Source organism: Megalops cyprinoides, chromosome 17, assembly GCF_013368585.1.
Source record: "Megalops cyprinoides isolate fMegCyp1 chromosome 17, fMegCyp1.pri, whole genome shotgun sequence".
Lineage (NCBI taxonomy): Eukaryota > Metazoa > Chordata > Actinopteri > Elopiformes > Megalopidae > Megalops > Megalops cyprinoides.
Window position 1 is genome coordinate 19,278,838 of NC_050599.1, and position 17,407 is coordinate 19,296,244.

The following is a 17,407-nucleotide window of genomic DNA, read 5'->3' on the forward strand; positions in this document are numbered from 1 at the left end:
CGTCGCTTAAATAAATTTGATGCAAACAATACACAAACACAATACATACTTGGTGTACAGTATTCCCTTTTAAAAAGCGAAGACACTCGGTGATGTAACCCGTACGTAGATACGCTGGACGATGCGTAATATTCTTTTGTTCACTGGTATTAATTACGCTCATTGTCTCTGCGCTTCTCAGCCATGCGGGAAAGGCACAATGCTTTACTGTCCTGACTGGTTTCCAAAGATTTCTGCATTTCGAAAAAAAAAAAAACGGAGGCTTGTAATGTTTTCAAATAGTTGGCTAAACGCAGTGGTCGCTGCCTTCGTGCCTGGCACGACGGCGTGTAATTTACCCGAACCGAGGGACTAAAGTTGAGGAACATGTATTTTCTTTAATATTACTTTTAATGAATAGAGCACATTCAGTTCCGTCAAAGCTGCCAGCTCACTTTCAACCCCCATCCCCCACCCCAAAACCAAAACATGCAGACATGTGCAGGGCTCTTAGTCACGTGTCGGTAGATGCCTTAGAAAAACACAGCAGATAAATTGCGTTATGATTGAAAGCTACGCAGACCAATCCGCAGTCAGATACTGGGTAGCAACAGGGTAAATACAAACAAAGCATCCAATCAAATAACTCGAAGAGGCGTTCCACATTCCAATAAAAAGACTGTTTACTTCCGTCAATAATTCTCGGGAAAGGCTGAATTTTTCAATACAACAAAGGAAGAGCTGTTGGTAAGGAAATTTACTGGCTGAATTATACGGGTTAAATTTGTTGTCATGCAAAAATAATTAGAAATACCACAATCTTGAAGCTTTTTCATCCGGCATTAAGTGGCTAGTTGGCTTGTAAGCCAGGTTTTTCAGCTGTCTTTGCATTTTTACCAACCTTTTTCGCTAGCCAAGATAGGCTAGCTATTGTTGCCAGCTAGCCAGCTAAATTAGATTCCTACAATGGGTCTAGTTGCGCACTCCACTAACAACTAGTTATGTCGATGTAATTTTCGCAACATATCTGGGTAGGAGATAGCTGTCTTGCAAGGTAGATTAAAACAGGAAGACATCTGGTGAACTGTCATCTGAATTTAGCTACCGTTAGTTAAAACAGTTTTAAATGTTAGCTTGCTAGCTACATAGTTGGGACTAGTGTGGCTAGCTAGTTGTAGCTATAGCAGGCTCGCTGGCCAGCTTTGTGTGGTTTCTCCAGATAACGCTAGCTATGTTATTAACATCCTTTTGTGAGCTGGAAATATTGGACTGTTCTCTTTTTCCAAAGCCAGGTGAAGGATGCCGTTCTTGGGCCAGGACTGGAGGTCCCCAGGATGGAGCTGGATAAAGACTGAAGACGGATGGAAGCGTTTCGAGTTCTATGGCCATGATTTGCGAAGCAACAATAACGCACTTGATTTGGAAGAGTAAGAACAAACCCTTTCCTTTTGAAAACACATTTTAAACACTACTTAAAATCACAATCAGTATCTTTTCAAATATTGCTTCTCTAATGGTGATAGGTTATATATCTGCTATGCAGTCTACCTGACTTGAGTACAGCTTGTTTTGAGATTTTGAAACTTCCAAGCCACTGAAATGCATGTGTGCTGTTTCATTACAGTTAGTTTATCTTAAAATAATGTCCATACATAGTTAAATATACAGGACCCAGCTAGAGTGTGTGTTAGCTTGAGGTCAAGTCATTAAAGTAATATTTTGCACAGAGATAATGGACGTCACAAATAGAATGCAGTTAGGTTTATTATAGGGGAAAAGGGGGAAAAGACCTGCAGTTGGATAGGTAGCATTCATTTAGATGTGAATTAATTTACCATGGTACTCATTTCGTTGTAGCACACAGTATGGATTGCTTATGTCACAGGTTGCCATTGGATTATTATCTAAATCATCCATCGACCAACTGTGCAACCGTCTTTGTTTTCTTATTGGATCCTATTGATTAGTGACCAGCCCCGAGTTGGAATGGTTTATGTACTCTATTTATGTTTACGATGTGGACTGAATGGTGTCATTTCTGGCTTTTCACACATAAGATAAAGAGGTGATGGACCTTGCTCAAACTTCTGTCATAATTTAGTAAATGTTTGAAATGTTTGAAAACTGTGATAAGCTCAGGTTAGTTAAAAGGCTGGGTTGTGCTGAAGTGTCACCTTGTGAGCAATAGAATGAACATGCTGATGGAAGAGAATGCAGCCCTCTTTCTAATGAAGGAGAGCACTGTTCTCAAATGACCTTTAACAGCCAGCCTACCAAGTGTGATTTCTTTGATTCTTTGATTCTGCCTTTCATCGGACTTAGGTCTTATATAACTAATTATCTCTCATATTTATCGTAATTATTACAGGATTGCGTAACAGTCCATTCTGATAATGGTGTAATTATTTAGGTTGTTTATATCTGTGGATTGTTGCCACATTTTAAGGTTGTTGTACCATTAAGGCATTTTTTAATGCCTTAGGACTGGGTATTCTAAAACATTAAAATGATGAGTTTGAAAGAGAATAGTGTTAATTCCTTTGATGCAGTTTAGAAGTACCCAAATCTCACTCTTAGGTTGCATATGTTTTTGGTAATGAACTGGATGAGAGTGGAAGAACCGGAGCATTTCGGAGCTGCCCACAGGCCAGTGAAATGCAAAGCCTCTGAGCTCATTTTGTGGCAATGCACTGTGCCTCCGATGGTACAAGTAGCTACAGTGCACCCTTTAATTTCTGAAGAGGTGTCATGGCAATAGACCTCAGGGCATCCAGGAAAGGAACAAGCAGAGCATATCCTATAATTACTGCTGTAGCATCATGGAGACAGGACTCAGTATTCTGGGTAGGGCTGTAAAGAAAAGGCAAAGAGGAAAAAGTGAATTGCACCAAAAAAAAACGCTGCCTCATGGGTATGGGTCAAACACAGGTGAATAATGGTTACAACACAGGAGCCAGTGGCTAAGGTTATTGCTGTGTCATACAGCCTTTGTGTCATAACAGATTTGTAGTGCTTTCTGAAAAAAAAAAAACACAAGTATGCTCATGATAATTAACTTTGAGGACATGAAGTGTCTGAGAACAGTAGAAGTGTAGGTCTCAGGCCCTGCTAGCTATGCTTGGAGGCAGTGCCTGTTGGCATAGCAAGCTGGATTTGCACTGCAGAAACGCCTGTGTCTTTGAAGAATGAAAAGCATTTGTCCTCCCATTTTGCCTCCATTCGAGAAATAAGATCAGTGCTGAGATTTAAGGCCTCCTTCACCGTGTTCTTATCTTGCATCTGTTTTGTCATGTGTTTCAAGTTAACGTTCTGCTTTTTTATTTGAAGACATTGTCTGGAATTTTCCAGTCCCTTCGTTAATTAGATTTTGAAACATATTTTTTTTCATGTAAATATTAAAACATCAGACTTAGATGCAATGTAGGAATGTAATGTTATCTAATATAACTGTATACAGGGATAATTGAAAATACAGGGTGTGTAATAATAATAATAATAATAATAGATAATAACAGAAGCAGATGTAAAATATTTCCACTTATTTTGTGAAAAAAATCTCCCTCAGGGCTTAGATGTGCTCAGTCATACTTCAGAACAACACCATCATGGTAAATAAAACAACACCGTCTGGTTTTTATTCCAAGAAGGCCTTGATTAATATGTATGTGTACAAGTTCAGCCACAATTGTTCTATGACATGATTTATTCAAGAAAAATAAATATGAGGCTTATATTTGGAGTAGATAGCAAGTTCCACTGGAGAGGTAGTGTTGCACTTTTATTACAGAAGCTTAAGAGGAGCATGTATTCAGTAGCTGCCTGCCAGAACATTTCCTCTCTCCCAGCTCCCATCAGAAACACTGATTTTGGATCAGTAATCAGCCAGAGAGCACTTGGCGTGATGTCAAGAAATATTTCTTGGGCCCTGATCACTGACCAGCCTTTGCTGACGGCAGTAGGCAGTTAGCAGTGAGTCCCTGGGTAGTTGTGCTTTCTTCCACCTACCAGTGGTGGAGCTGCTTTTTTGTTTCCAGAGGGATTGCATCATACTGCACCTCACAATGACCAGTGCTCCCTCAAAGAACCCCTGCTGACAGCTGACATGACAGACCCTGCATTGCTCCTCCTCTGAAATTTCCACAAGGCCTTACCTATAGAAAGGAATATAACGTCTGTTTCATTTGCACCTGCAAAGTTCTCTCTGGTGTTTTCTGTTTTTTATGGAATAAGTATGTTTGTCTATGATATGATGCTCCTAAAAATCAGTCTGAATTGTGGCTTCTGGTCAATGTTCACAATAACACAAAACAGACTTTGGACAGATTTAACCAGATTATCTCTGTGCAGATAACTGCAGTCACTTTCAGTTGTGTAACTGAACAACAGTGCTTTGCCCAATTCTCTCGTTTAGTTCCACTAAAATGCTCTCATTTAGTTCCACTAAAATCTGGGTTCTGATGGTGTTGTGGCTGTGATATTGTCAACTAATCAGTAGCTGTAGAGTGAATTTCTAGATCAGTATTGTGTTCACAAACAGCTGGAAAGCAACGTTTATGATAGCATTAAAGAGATTACCTCACAAAGGAAATCAATTGGCTGGGCAAAGATACAGCCTGCAAAAAATGAAAGCTGTTAGTTTTAAGGCCTTTTACTGGTATTCATGTCTGCTAGATCTCCAGTTTACAAGCAGTAAGTCCCATGCCTACTGTCAGCATATACACTTTCAGAGAACACTAGCTCGCTATAAACCATTTGGCAACTGTAAGAACAATTTAGCAGGACTCTAAAGCATCTGGTAATATGGAAGAAATGCACCAGAATGTAAACAGGAGGAAACCAGGGCCGTCTGCCTTTTCTCCACTCTGTGAACACTTTAATGGCCTCAGCATGGTACACCTGCATCAAAACTGATGTCATCAGTGCAGAAACTTACCATCCTAGAAAGTACTTGTATGTCATAGTGTCTGTCATGACCTGCGTAGTCCTGGGTTCACGAGGTTCGGTTTAAATGGAGACAAAGAAACATTAGTTTTGTGCTTTTTCTGGCCCGTTCCAGTGTTGCCTCTTTTGTCCTTGGGTCCAGCGCAAGAATTCACCATGAAATGTTAGTTTATTGCATACCACGCAAGCAATCCCCTCGTGACTCATGCTCGATGTGTCTGGATGAAAGGGGAATCAAAACGGGGGCTTGTATTTTCCTGATTATTTTTTCAGATCCATCACTCTTATCGCATCAAGTTTCAGGTCATATGTATCCAAACAAACTGTCATTCCAGCGATGTTTAAACTAGGGAAGAAGCCGTGTACATCGTGGATTTTTTTAAATGGTTAGTTTGTAATTGTAGCTTATATAGAAAGGCAGTGGATAAACTCACTTTGTCATTTTCAGATTTCATTTTACTACAAACCTTTTATTAACAAACTTTTTATTATGATCACTCCCGTGTTCTGCTTTTTAAAACTACACTCAACACTTGTCTTCCATAAAGCTAAATCCAAACTAAAGCTAAAAAGATAAACAGGATAGTCAGACATGCTGCAAGTCTACACAGAAGATTGTTTTATTGGAAGAAGGGTCTTTTGATCATGAGGAGCCATAAACTCCCCGTTATTATTATTATTATTATTATTAACTGCACACATAGGTCCGCAGTTCATTTCTTTTACGCTGGCTTGCCAATAAAGGAGGCAGTGGTTACCATTTGGAAGCTCTTATGTTCTGGCTTGATACTACACTCTCAACCTGCCAGGATACTAGAGCGGAAGCTTCACCTGAAGACCACAGTGCCAGTTTCTGAAGGCTGAAACTATTAGCACAATTTGGAAAGGATTTTTGTTTCATTAGTTGGAGGATCAAAGTTTTAATTTGGCTGTGGAATTGCTCACCTCTTAGTGTGTGTGAAGGAAAAGTTTTGTTCTCCTATGGCATGAAAGCATATCACAAGCTATTCTGCAGTGACTGGTTCATACTCACTGATTGGAATAAATGTCTTTGGATCTTGTAGGCAGAAGGCTATCAGGTTTCAATCTCCACTCCTTTCCCTAATGGGGCAGCTGCTGATGGAGCAGTCAGGTGAAAGACCTTAAATCACGGATTTGATGCATTGAACATCAGTGGGCTGCTTTGATCTATCAGCCACTGGTAATTTATCCGGTATGCCTTTGACATAATTTGCTGTGCTGTAAGGTAATGCTGGCTGCAAAGATCAGAATAAATACTCACATAATGCACATGGAGGAAGATCATTCCAAATTTAGTATGGCTTTTGTGTTATGAAATATTTTGGACAGAAGTTAAAGCCCTTGCAGAGTATTTGGTCTGTAATGAAGGCCTAGTGACGGAAATACTCCAAATCTCTTTGAACGTGAGGAACGCAGCAGAAATCTGAATAAAATTGGCATGTGGCATGAATTTTGTGTGAAGGAATGCTAAATGAATGTAACCTCTCTTAGATTTTCTAAAGAAAATAACTCATCTCTTGTCCTAAAATATATTTGAAAGATACTATCTTTTTAATGGCTAGCGCATGGGTACGATCAGAGCTATCATTAGAATCAGGGGGCCTCCATGGGATTTCGTGACATGTTGGGGCAGTATAGAAAGCAGAGTGCATGTGTGCGCAGAGCTGGAGCATTTTTCTTTTGTTGCCTTTGAAGCCATTTCCTGAAACTTAATGAGTAAGCCACCTAAGCTAGCTAACATGGAAATTGACACATGCAACCTGAACAGGAGAAGCCTAGCTTTAGCATTTTAACCTGCTTGTACAAGAAAAAAGGTATGATGCAGTGCAACTGTTACAGATGACTTGGGGTTATTCAATCACATTGTTCATTTGTCACATAAACTATTGCTGTGTATGTTACTGTTAATTTGTCTCTTTACAGGGTGTGTAAATTGTGGTCTGACTGTGTAGTGTGACATTTTTGTTCTTTTGAATGGACTGACTTCTGGACTTGTGAATTGCATTTTCATTCAGTTCCATTACATAAGTGAGCTTAAGACTCCCAACTCCCGCTAAGGTTTTAACGAAAATGTCCACATTGCAATCCTAAAATATTTTAGTGATAATGCTGCTTGGAATGCCCCCTTATATAATGAAGAGCAACCAGGATGCTGTGCATGGCACCTGATTCAGATTCTGTCCTTTATATGGTAAAAAATCACTGTTCGTTCATACACAGTTCTTCCTAACAGCAGTGTTCTCTTTTCGAGCAGGCTGGATGATGAAAACAAAGAAAACCTCTTTGGGGGGGACGTCTGCGAAGTAGCTGCTAAAAAGAGGAAAAAGGATTACTTCAACAACAACACAAGATCACAGTGTAAGCATAAAATGTGACTGGCTTTTTCAATGTTGCCAAAATGAAAATAAATGCCATTGCATAAATGCAACTGCAAAAGATAAATGGATGTCATTTTGAAATGTATTATCTCTGTGTACTTGCACAAACTGCCTGGAGGCATTAAAGAGGCTTGCTGTGTTGATTTAAGACGATGCCACACAATGTAGTCTTTTACATGTTCTGGTTTGACCACTTTTCCTTTATTGCAGTTTTCTATCAAGAGAAGTGGATCTATGTTCAGAAGGAGAGCACTAGAGAAGTGAGTGTTGACCTGGATATGTTGACATTTTCTCCTCTCTCTATTGCTTTTTAATCTGTCCCATTACAATTACTTATATTCCTGTAATATTGGTGTTTGTGTCTTATGAAATGTGGACTGATAATTGATGACCGTTCATTGGCTATTGTTGTAAATCAAGTGGTTTGCCCAAAATGAATCCTATAGTACATTAAAATCCTATAGTACATTTGTTTCTAGCTTTTGTGCTTTGTACTTTCTTAAAGTTTCAAGAGTGTTTATGTGTATTGCCATATAGTATTTGTAAGTATGACTTTGTTAGGTGTGTATTCCCACTGAGGTACTCAAAAGCATATCATATAACCATATTACCATATAACCGTATAACTTTCTGTCCACATCAGCACACAGAAAGTGTTATTGTGTTTGTGTTTTTTTTCCCACAGAGACATGGTTACTGTACATTAGGAGAGGCTTTTAACCGCCTAGATTTTTCCAGCGCCATACAGGATATCCGGAGGTTCAACTATGTGGTGAAGGTAAGACATGAAGTATTTGATTCTGTGCAGTAGTTTTGTCGTGTCTTGCTTTCTTTTGGTATCAGTAGCATCCATTGCTAAAACAGTATATGCATAACCATGCAGGTGCGACTACATACAGCATAGTCTTAACTTTGTAATTTATCAGAAATGTATGCATTAAATGTGACTTAGAAAGAGGAGTTTCATTACAAAATAAAACTCTGGGACTGTGCTTAAATGGAGATATCAGACATTTTGGAATCCACCGTGAGCCATCCCGCCCATGTTTCTGTTTAGCGTGTACTTAATCCTTCCATCTGGTACAGTTTCAGACACATACTGTTTTTGTTACAGAAGGCATCAAATATAATTACAAGCTTCAAGTAGACACGCACATTAAATTATCATTTTAAGGTAAACAGTGCCATCACTCAGAGAACAGTTTGCTGTAAATGAATCGAGTTTAAATAGGTACCTTAGATGTGACGTTCTTATTCAGCGTGAGTGACGGGGCTCGCTTTAAAGTCCTTTCTCCATCCCCCATCCAGCTGCTGCAGCTGATTGCGAAGTCTCAGCTGACGTCCCTGAGTGGCGCTGCACAGAAGAACTACTTCAACATTCTGGAGAAGATCGTCAAAAAGGGTGAGATGAGCATGAGAGCCGTCACAAGGCCGCCGTGGTGACAGGGTGGTTCATTGCAAAGTGGAACACACAGAAGACATCATGATTGCACAGTGCCAAAATCAACTTGTTTGGATAAAACTCTGACTCTTAATAGTGTGTTATTAGATTAATCTATCACCTTCTGGCAGGTCCCATTTTGCATGGAGGTTTTCGACTGACTGATTACACATTTATGCAGGTGGATTTCACTAGAGCAAGTAAATTTCCTCAGTCAGGTGGATTAGTAATGTCTCACCTGGGAGTCAACCCCATAACCCTGTGGTGATGGGACCAATGTCCATTGTTCTTTCCTGCTGCCCTGTATGGAGTCCTTTTAAGGTTCATCCTGAATCAAGTCAAGCCTGCTTTACGATGGAGTTATGGGCAACTTGAGCCTAGCCTTGGGAGAACACCGATCTTTTAAACTCACAAATTTGATATTCCTGTCTTTACGTTGCTCAGCTTAACTCGAGTTCCCGACGGCAGTGGATCAGAGGGTCAGAACTCTGCACCCTGCTCCCACTGCACCACTCTGCAGGCCCCGCGCTGGGCAGGGGATTGTTTTCATCTCAGAGGTTATTAGCAGGTGGTTGAAGCGACATCCAGGAGCAAGCGGCTCATAGGTTGGAGCGTATCCCCGTTGCTCTGTTGTGGTGCTTTAACGCGCCTCCCGGAGCAGGACCCTGGTTCATTGCAGGGCCACATCTCCACCCGTCCCCGCTCTGCTGTCTGCCAGTCCCATTTTTAAAGCCTTTGGTATAGCTCGGCTTCGGGACTGAACCCGCAGGCTTCCCGTATGTGGGCGGACGCACACCACGAGGCCACCTTACCAGATCGCTTCCTGATTACTGGCTTCAACTTATTGCCGGGCGGATCAAAGGCATAATCAAACATTGGCCTAAGTTAGCCAAAACAGCTCTTTGTGAACTAAAAAGTTGGCAGCTTAAATAAGTACTTTTAAAAAATATGCACCTTTGGTTCAGTTACACCCTCTGTTTGGAGTGTCTGCTGTGGCTTTGAGCAACTGAAAATGTGTTCCTGAATGTTAGAGCTGAGTTGTTTTATTTTTCCATGACGCAGTACTTGAGGACCAGCAGAATCCACGTCTCATCAAAGATCTCCTCCAGGATCTGAGCTCCACTCTCTGTATCCTGATCCGGGAGGTGGGGAAGTCGGTGCTGGTAGGAAACATCAATATCTGGGTCTGCAGGTTGGAGACCATTCTGAACTGGCAGCAGCAGCTCAACAACCTCCAGATCCCCAAGGTATGCTGGGATAACTGTGTTTCTCAGGGCTTCTGTCATGTGTCTCAGTCAACTAAAAAAATAATGTTTTGTTATTGTGTAAATGGCATCTGAATCTAAAAAATCGCAATGCTGTTTTGCACTGAATTATATCTTACTTTATGACAGAGTTTGTAATATATCATAATTACCCTCCTCTGCTCTTCTGTTCAGTCCACATAAATTAATGGAGAGGTCATGTAAGTGAACCGAAGAGCAAAATTAATGTGCCTTTAGAGTCCATTTTCTCTCATGTGATTTGTGCAGATAGCAGTTTATTTCTCTGTTGATGGGATTGTCGTAGCAGAGATAATGGCCTCAGAATGCTGTCAACTATTTTCATTAAAGAAGCATTGCGTTCTGATTCACCACATCTATTATGAACCTTAACAGAGGGCTGTGCTGTGTACGTGAAAGCCCTCAGACAGTGACAGTATAATGCAGCATTGTGCTGCAGAGAACAGTGCAGCACAATACCATGGCTACCAGCAACTCCTCTGCGTTTCTTCCAGCAAATAACCAATGGGGTGACACTTAGCGACCTGCCGCTGCATATGCAGAACAACATACTGTACAAGTTCTCAGACGCCTGGGACATCATCAACCTGGGGCAGGCCACGCCCACTCTGCACATGCTCAGTGAGGACCGGCAGCTGTGGAAGAAGCTGTGCCAGTTCCACTTCGCGGAGAAGCAGGTACGGACCGCCGCCTCCCTCAGACCCAGGCAAACATCTGGGGAATGTCCTCTCATGTCACGCTGCGGAGAGCTGGACGTTTAAGCAGCTGTTCAAACATCAGAAACATATTACTGCGCAGGGGAATGAGGAGATGAATACAAGCAAAGCCAACACTGCACAGACTGTCTCCTAAGTCACACTACCCCTGGGCATTGTGAGCTGAAGTTGAGTTCTTATGGGATCCATTAAAGAGCAAAACAGAGGTGTGAATCATAGCCAGTAGAAGCTGCTGATGTCATGATAGCACAAAATCACTAGTCCTGTGCTGGAGGATGTTAATCAAACCTAGCACGCGTTATCTGCGTGGAGCACAGTGGCACCCACACTGGTGTTCTTTGTCATTACAAAAATGTTACGAATAAATAAAACATTCCAAATTGTAACAAAAATGTTAAATATTTTATTTTTTTGTGTAAGAGTTATATTTTTATTACAAAATATTTACAGCAAACAGCAGAGGGATTTAGGGGGCACATCACGTTACGAAAGTGTAGTATGTGGTACACAGAATGACCACTAGAGGGCTGAGGAGCCATTGAATTGCAAGAATGAAACACTACCTAGGCCCTTGGTTCTCAGTTGTTATCCAGCCTCTATTGGGTCACTCTGTTAGAAGTGGGTCTGATTTGCATGATTTGCTGTAAGATACAGAATCTGTTGATGCATTGTTGTATTAACAAAATTTGTAACAACAGTTTTTGAGGACTGTATGATCATACATTAAGATTGTATTTTAAGAGTGTTATTATTCATTTATAGTCTTTATTTGTATTGATATACGTATACAAATAAAGATCATGAATTGTAATAGTCACTGAAGTATTCAAACAAAGTAATGTAAATCCAGCCAGAAGATTGTACATACCGCAGACTTACATGTTAAAGCCTCAGGGCTTCCTGGCTTCTGGGTCTCGTGAGTTTGCTTTGGGGGAACAGGTCCTAACCCTACACTGTCACAGCTTCAGCCAAAATGAAACATGGTATGAGGGATACCATTTTAAGTGCTAAACAGTTTCTTTGTGCAATCTTGTCTGTCTTAAGTACTTTTCCACCATCTGGATAGGAGTCGCTACTGTTAAAACCCAGAACATACAGTGTGGCTTTTGACAATTGTGAGTATAGAGATCACCACGTTCCCTACTAGAGAACCATTGGAGTCTGGTCTGACAAATAAGCATGAAGTTTTATGATCGGAGAATTATGGTATGTCTCACCACATCAAAATGCAACCATGATAATTACTTTCTCAAATGTGCTTTTAAAAAACTGCTCTGAAGTCAGAACATGCAGCATCACCTATAATTTCTCCTCGGCTATCTGGCTACAGTATATCTATCCATTGATTGCATCACTGTTGCATTTTGATGGGATTGTGTCTTCCTCCCCGGCTCCCTTGCCAACACTTGATGTGGTGATTCGGCAGTAAACAGCATGCTGGAAACAGCTGCAGGCATATTACATTGTTGACCGATCGTGCTGGTTTGGCTGTTGGCAGTCCTTCCTGTTCGCTCAATTAGCAAAGGTGCTAATGGCACTGAATGCACTCCAGGTGAAAATTTCCCGACTTGCCACATCCTGATTCACCAGCCCCCTAGGTTCTCACAGGAGAGAGCATTGTAGCTGGTAAGCATCTGACACGCAGTGGGGGTCTGTGGTGTCAAGCCAACGTGCGAGTTTCAGCAATAATCACAGCAAGTTAATAAGGGCTATCGTCAGGGCTGAATCGGGGCTTAAAGCATTGCTGCGTGCCAGGCTTAAGACTCTTTATTTGTTTTTCAGTTCTGCAGGCATTTAATTCTGTCCGAGAAGGGGCACGTGGACTGGAAGCTGATGTACTTCACCCTCCAGAAGTATTATCCCAAAAGGGAGCAATATGGAGACACTCTGCAGTTCTGCAGACACTGTAGCATTCTGTTCTGGAAGGTAAGCTGAACACCTTTTATCATTTCTAGAAAGCACAAACAACGAAACAGTAAGCAAGCTGTAAAAAGGGGTGTTCTGTTTAAATTTGAAGCCAGAAGTGGCCAATTACAGTCCTCTAGGGCAGGTATGTGGGAGTTCTTTCTTCTGTCTGAGCAAATAATCCCATGACCAGAGCTTCACTGTCTTGATTGAACTTACCTGAACTACAGTAAGTTATGTGTACCCTACAGTATATACAATTAAGATTATATGATCCTGTGGAAATATGAAGATAAGTGTATGCAAATTTCAGATCCAAACTAAAGGAATTTCTATAAAAAATATAGTCCACATGTTAAATGCCATATGTCACTATACCATTGTCCTTTTGTTATATGTAATTTCATGCATGCTGTATACAGAAAATTATTTTGTAAAATTATAGTCCTCATAACATATGTGTTCTGCAGTACATGAACTAATTGGCGTAGGAAAGAGGCTGTTGTATTATAACGTATGTGGTATATGTTTGGATTTGCTGAAATATTGCACATTTTAGTTTCACGTTACTACACAGCCCTTTAGGAGCAGGTGCAGACACTCCTGGCTTTATAGCTCAGTATTGGCACAGTTGGTGTATTCCACTGTGCAGTGCTACAGTCACTCTTTCCCCCCCCCTCTATCTTAAATGACCTCCCCTACTGAAACTGAGTCCTCCACACTGTAGTACTGGCTTCCTCTGTACTCCTCCCTGCCACACCTCATTACGCCTTACCCCTGCTGTATCCAGATGTATATTTATTATGCATGGGGGTGTTCGCAGACCTAATACTTGTACTTAATAATGCTGTTTTACCCTTGAAAAGGGCTGATTTAAATCTTTGAAATCACCCCAGATCCTCCATAAGCAATAAGTGAGTTGCACTCATTGCTAATGGAGTCTTACACTCATTGTTGCTCTCATTTTAATGGATCCATTTTATTTTTCTATTCCATACTGTAATCAGCACTACAGACCTTTCAAAAATGAGCCTGTAAATTAACTGGCCTCTAAATCAGACTGTTTTAATGGTCAGTGTGATCACTATACTCTTTGTTTCCAGAGAAGGAATGCTTTTCAGATACCATTTTCAGGTTTGGTAATATTCTAAAGTGTTCTTTTTCAGAGTAGAAGTCACACCACTGCAATTAAGATTATATTTGGACTTAATATCCTCTAATGCCTGCTTACCACTGGTTCTATTAAAGTTGTTCTGACACTGTTAACAGCTTTGGGTGGTATTTAGAAGTAGCAATTCACCTTCAGCTTATTGAGTCTTGAATCTTCTGTATTTAGACTTAAATAGTTGGGTATATTTTAAGAAAATAACAGAAACTTAATGGTGAAATTCACCTAAATAGTCATGGGACATTGACACAAGATATTAATTTGCATCTGATAAAGTACTGGGAAATAATTTTTTAAAAAATCTTATTTTTTCTGTTTATGGCAAACTGTTTCACAGTTAGATTTAATTAATGTCATTGTTTATTTAATGAAACAAGCATAACAAAGAATCTGTTTGAGAATTGACCATTTCATTATTACCATTACGAAAATGTGTCATTATGTCGCATCCAAGGATGCTCCTATTTTAAAAATTCCCATCTGTAATAAAGTGGTCACTATTTTAAGAGCTGTAGAATTCAATATCTTAACTGATGAATGAATTTAAGAATGTCTTAGCATGGCATTTGAGTTTTCCTGATATCCTCTGAGAAACTAGTCTACAGTTGTAAAAGTACACATACACATTAACTGCTGCGTGTTACTCATAGAGTGGTAGCCTTTGAAGAACCTGATGCATTCCTGTCTTTTTCTTACTTGCAAATTTTCATTATTTTCATTTCATTTATACCTCTATTAAAAACTCTGACATCTGGTGCAGTGTTAAGCAACAGTAGAGAAGCCCTCCCTTCCTTGCTAATCTGTAACCTTTGACCTTTTCCATCCATGCTATCCCCTCCTTCTGCCCCCTCCTCCCTGATTTCACAAGGACTGCCATCTGGCTTTGTTATTCAAGGTATCTGAAATTTCTTCTACTTTCCTCCATTGCTGTCCACCTTTTTCTACGAGCACTCTTTGTGTTGGTGTTACTATAAATAATTTTATAAGACTGCCCCCCCCCCCCCCAGCCCTCCCCCTAGAAGCAGTAAGGGTAATATGCAGCATTCCTCACTTAATTTGGTCTTCTTATTATTTAAATCGCTTTTCATTACCATGAGAGATCAGTGTATCTCTCTTCTCTAAGGTAATATTCCTGATATACTGATACTCAGTAAAATTAGTTTGACATTCATTAATGCAAGGAAGTATTTGTAGGGTATAAATTGGATTTCCAGCAGCACTCGCCAAGTTTATGGACATTCCATCACTTGCGCAGGCCAAAAGGAGCTTGTATAGCTGATTTGTAGAGGCTGTAAACCACTTCCACTTTGGCACCATACATGAGGTGGTAAAGTTGTCTCCTCTTCGTGACTCCTATCTTGACCACCTCTCTGGCCTCTGAGTTACCACTTTTGGGTTGTTTACACTGTCTAAAATCAGTCACAAAACAGTGTTGTTTTTGGCAGAAATATTAAATTGACACCCACCACAAACCTTAAACCCAATGGGATTTATCTTTTAAAGGAAGTCAAGCATTTTTGTTTGAAAAAGTAGCCCAATTAAATGCCTTTGTAACCTTCTATTATAGGACCCAGTCCATTGTGTCATTTACCCAAAATTACCACAGACACCCTGAAAAAATGTTGAGGTCACTTTGACTTTTGTTCAGTTGAATGCTACTTTGTGGAGTTATCTATAGGACATTTTTATTCAGGCTCCACAAGACTAGGGAAGTGACCACTGTTTTGTATCTTTTTCAACTTTTAAACACAAAGATTATGACTCTGTTGTTTCATTGGCTTTGCTGCAGTAACACATGTCAATTCTCTTCCAGGACTCTGGGCATCCCTGTACAGCCAATGATCCAGACAGCTGCTTCATGCCTGTCTCACCACAGCACTTCATTGACCTCTTCAAGTTTTAGACTGTTTCTTCCACTGTTGATTTCTGTAGAGCGGAAGGTGCATTTCTTCTTTGCTCGCCAAGAGTGTGCAATGGTTTCAGTTTTCCCTAAATGCAAAAGGGCTCTGAAGATACTGTATTTGTTCTGCTCTTTGCATACAATGAAAGGATAATAATGACAGTAAAAAAAAGAATGGATTTAGCATGTCGAAGAAATGTCAGAGGATGGTGTCTGGACTACTGTGGGGGCATTTAACAGTTTGTTCGTGATTTGATAAGCATCTTTACGTCCACTTGACACCTTGGGAGGGAGTATAAAATGTTTCTTGTTGGTGGCTCTATGGTCTGTGCAAGTCTGTCTGCTGCTTTATGTTCCGTTGTAATGGAATGCACGTTAAGCGTAGCTTTGTAGGTCTCTACCTTTCTGTTCTGTGTATTTTGCTGTGCTGTGCAAATATCTGAGCGTTGACACTAAAGTGTAAATTTGCAGTCACCATATAACAAGACTTTTTACAATACACTTTTGGTGAAATCTGCTTCCAGCAGAAACAGAAATGTAAACAGTACTATTTATGAAAATGTATTTTGTATCCTTTCTTTGACTTTTGTAATATTCCTTTATCATTCCAATAACTTATATGTACTTGAAAGGACTAAACAATTGGTACAGAAATTTGCTAGGAACGTAACAATCTGAAATAAAAAAAAAAATGCATTCATTGCTTGCGGTCTTAATGGGAGGGAGCCTTCATGACATTCATGTCCAGGTGTAACTGTTCATCACACGCAGCCACTCCACAGAAGTAGCCTTTCTGATGGGAGGAAAGCAGTACATTCAAATCCAACTACAATGCCTATTTTATCCTTCACTATAAAAAAACTGAAGCAGCTGCTGTTGCTCTTTTTTCTTACCATTTTTTATATCACTCTTCACACAAAATATTGTGTAACCATAATAAATGGGCACGTGCAGGAATGTGTTTTTCAGATTTAAGGACAAGCCACAATCTGATTATATTGAATGCCAGTAATTGATTTATTATCCCCTAGCAAACTCTGAGGCATACTGAGAATACTGTTAATATCCTCCAGAGAGCCAGATTTAGTGGGACAATGCCAAGCAGAGAGAACTGGGGCAGCACAGGCCATTAAAAAGGACTAAAGTCACTGTGGCCCATTCTCAGTGCAGCTAGTTATGCGTCTCCACCCCTGCATTGGGAGCAGAGGAAGTGGGAACATGTGCAGGGCTGTAAACAATGCCAGCGGCAGCTAAAGGGCAAGAACAAAAAAAGAAAATCAGCAACATTCACAATGCATCCGATTTCGTCAAACCATTGTCGATCACTTTTCAGTTCTCGTCATACCGTGGCAATGTGCTGTGCATTCTCATGTTGCAGTGCTAAAATAAAACTCAGTCAGACGTTCCAAAAAAAAAAAAAAAATTTTATTATGATTGAAAATTACGACCTAGCCTTTCACGAATACAGGATTGCCTCGGCAATCCACCCGTATTTCAGTTAATTACACGATTCATGGTCAGTTAAAAGAATCAGTAGCTCTGCAGAGTGTCGGACAAAGACTCTACTGCATTGAATTCATACAATGGAATTTAGGTCAAGTAGTCAGTTTCCCCGCTTAACTTGGGCAGCAAGAACTTCACTGAAAGAAAAAAAACAGTTTGTATTCATTAATCC

General features: G+C 40.3%; 1 protein-coding gene across 2 annotated transcripts; it reads left to right on the forward strand.

Annotated features, from left to right (window-relative positions):
• Positions 1-660: 660 nt before the first annotated feature.
• Positions 661-16,186, forward strand: fbxo25 (F-box protein 25). 2 transcript variants are annotated; one of them, XM_036549729.1, is made up of 11 exons: positions 661-726; positions 1,268-1,406; positions 7,196-7,299; positions 7,530-7,579; positions 8,005-8,097; positions 8,628-8,721; positions 9,823-10,007; positions 10,538-10,720; positions 12,542-12,685; positions 14,701-14,727; positions 15,646-16,186. In XM_036549729.1, exons 2-11 carry the CDS (start codon positions 1,279-1,281, stop codon positions 15,733-15,735), a joined length of 1,098 nt encoding a protein of 365 aa, XP_036405622.1. In that variant the 5' UTR covers positions 661-726; positions 1,268-1,278; the 3' UTR covers positions 15,736-16,186. The 2 variants fall into 2 exon arrangements, with proteins under 2 accessions (XP_036405622.1, XP_036405623.1); XM_036549730.1 differs by lacking the exon at positions 14,701-14,727.
• The last annotated feature ends 1,221 nt before the right edge of the window (positions 16,187-17,407 follow it).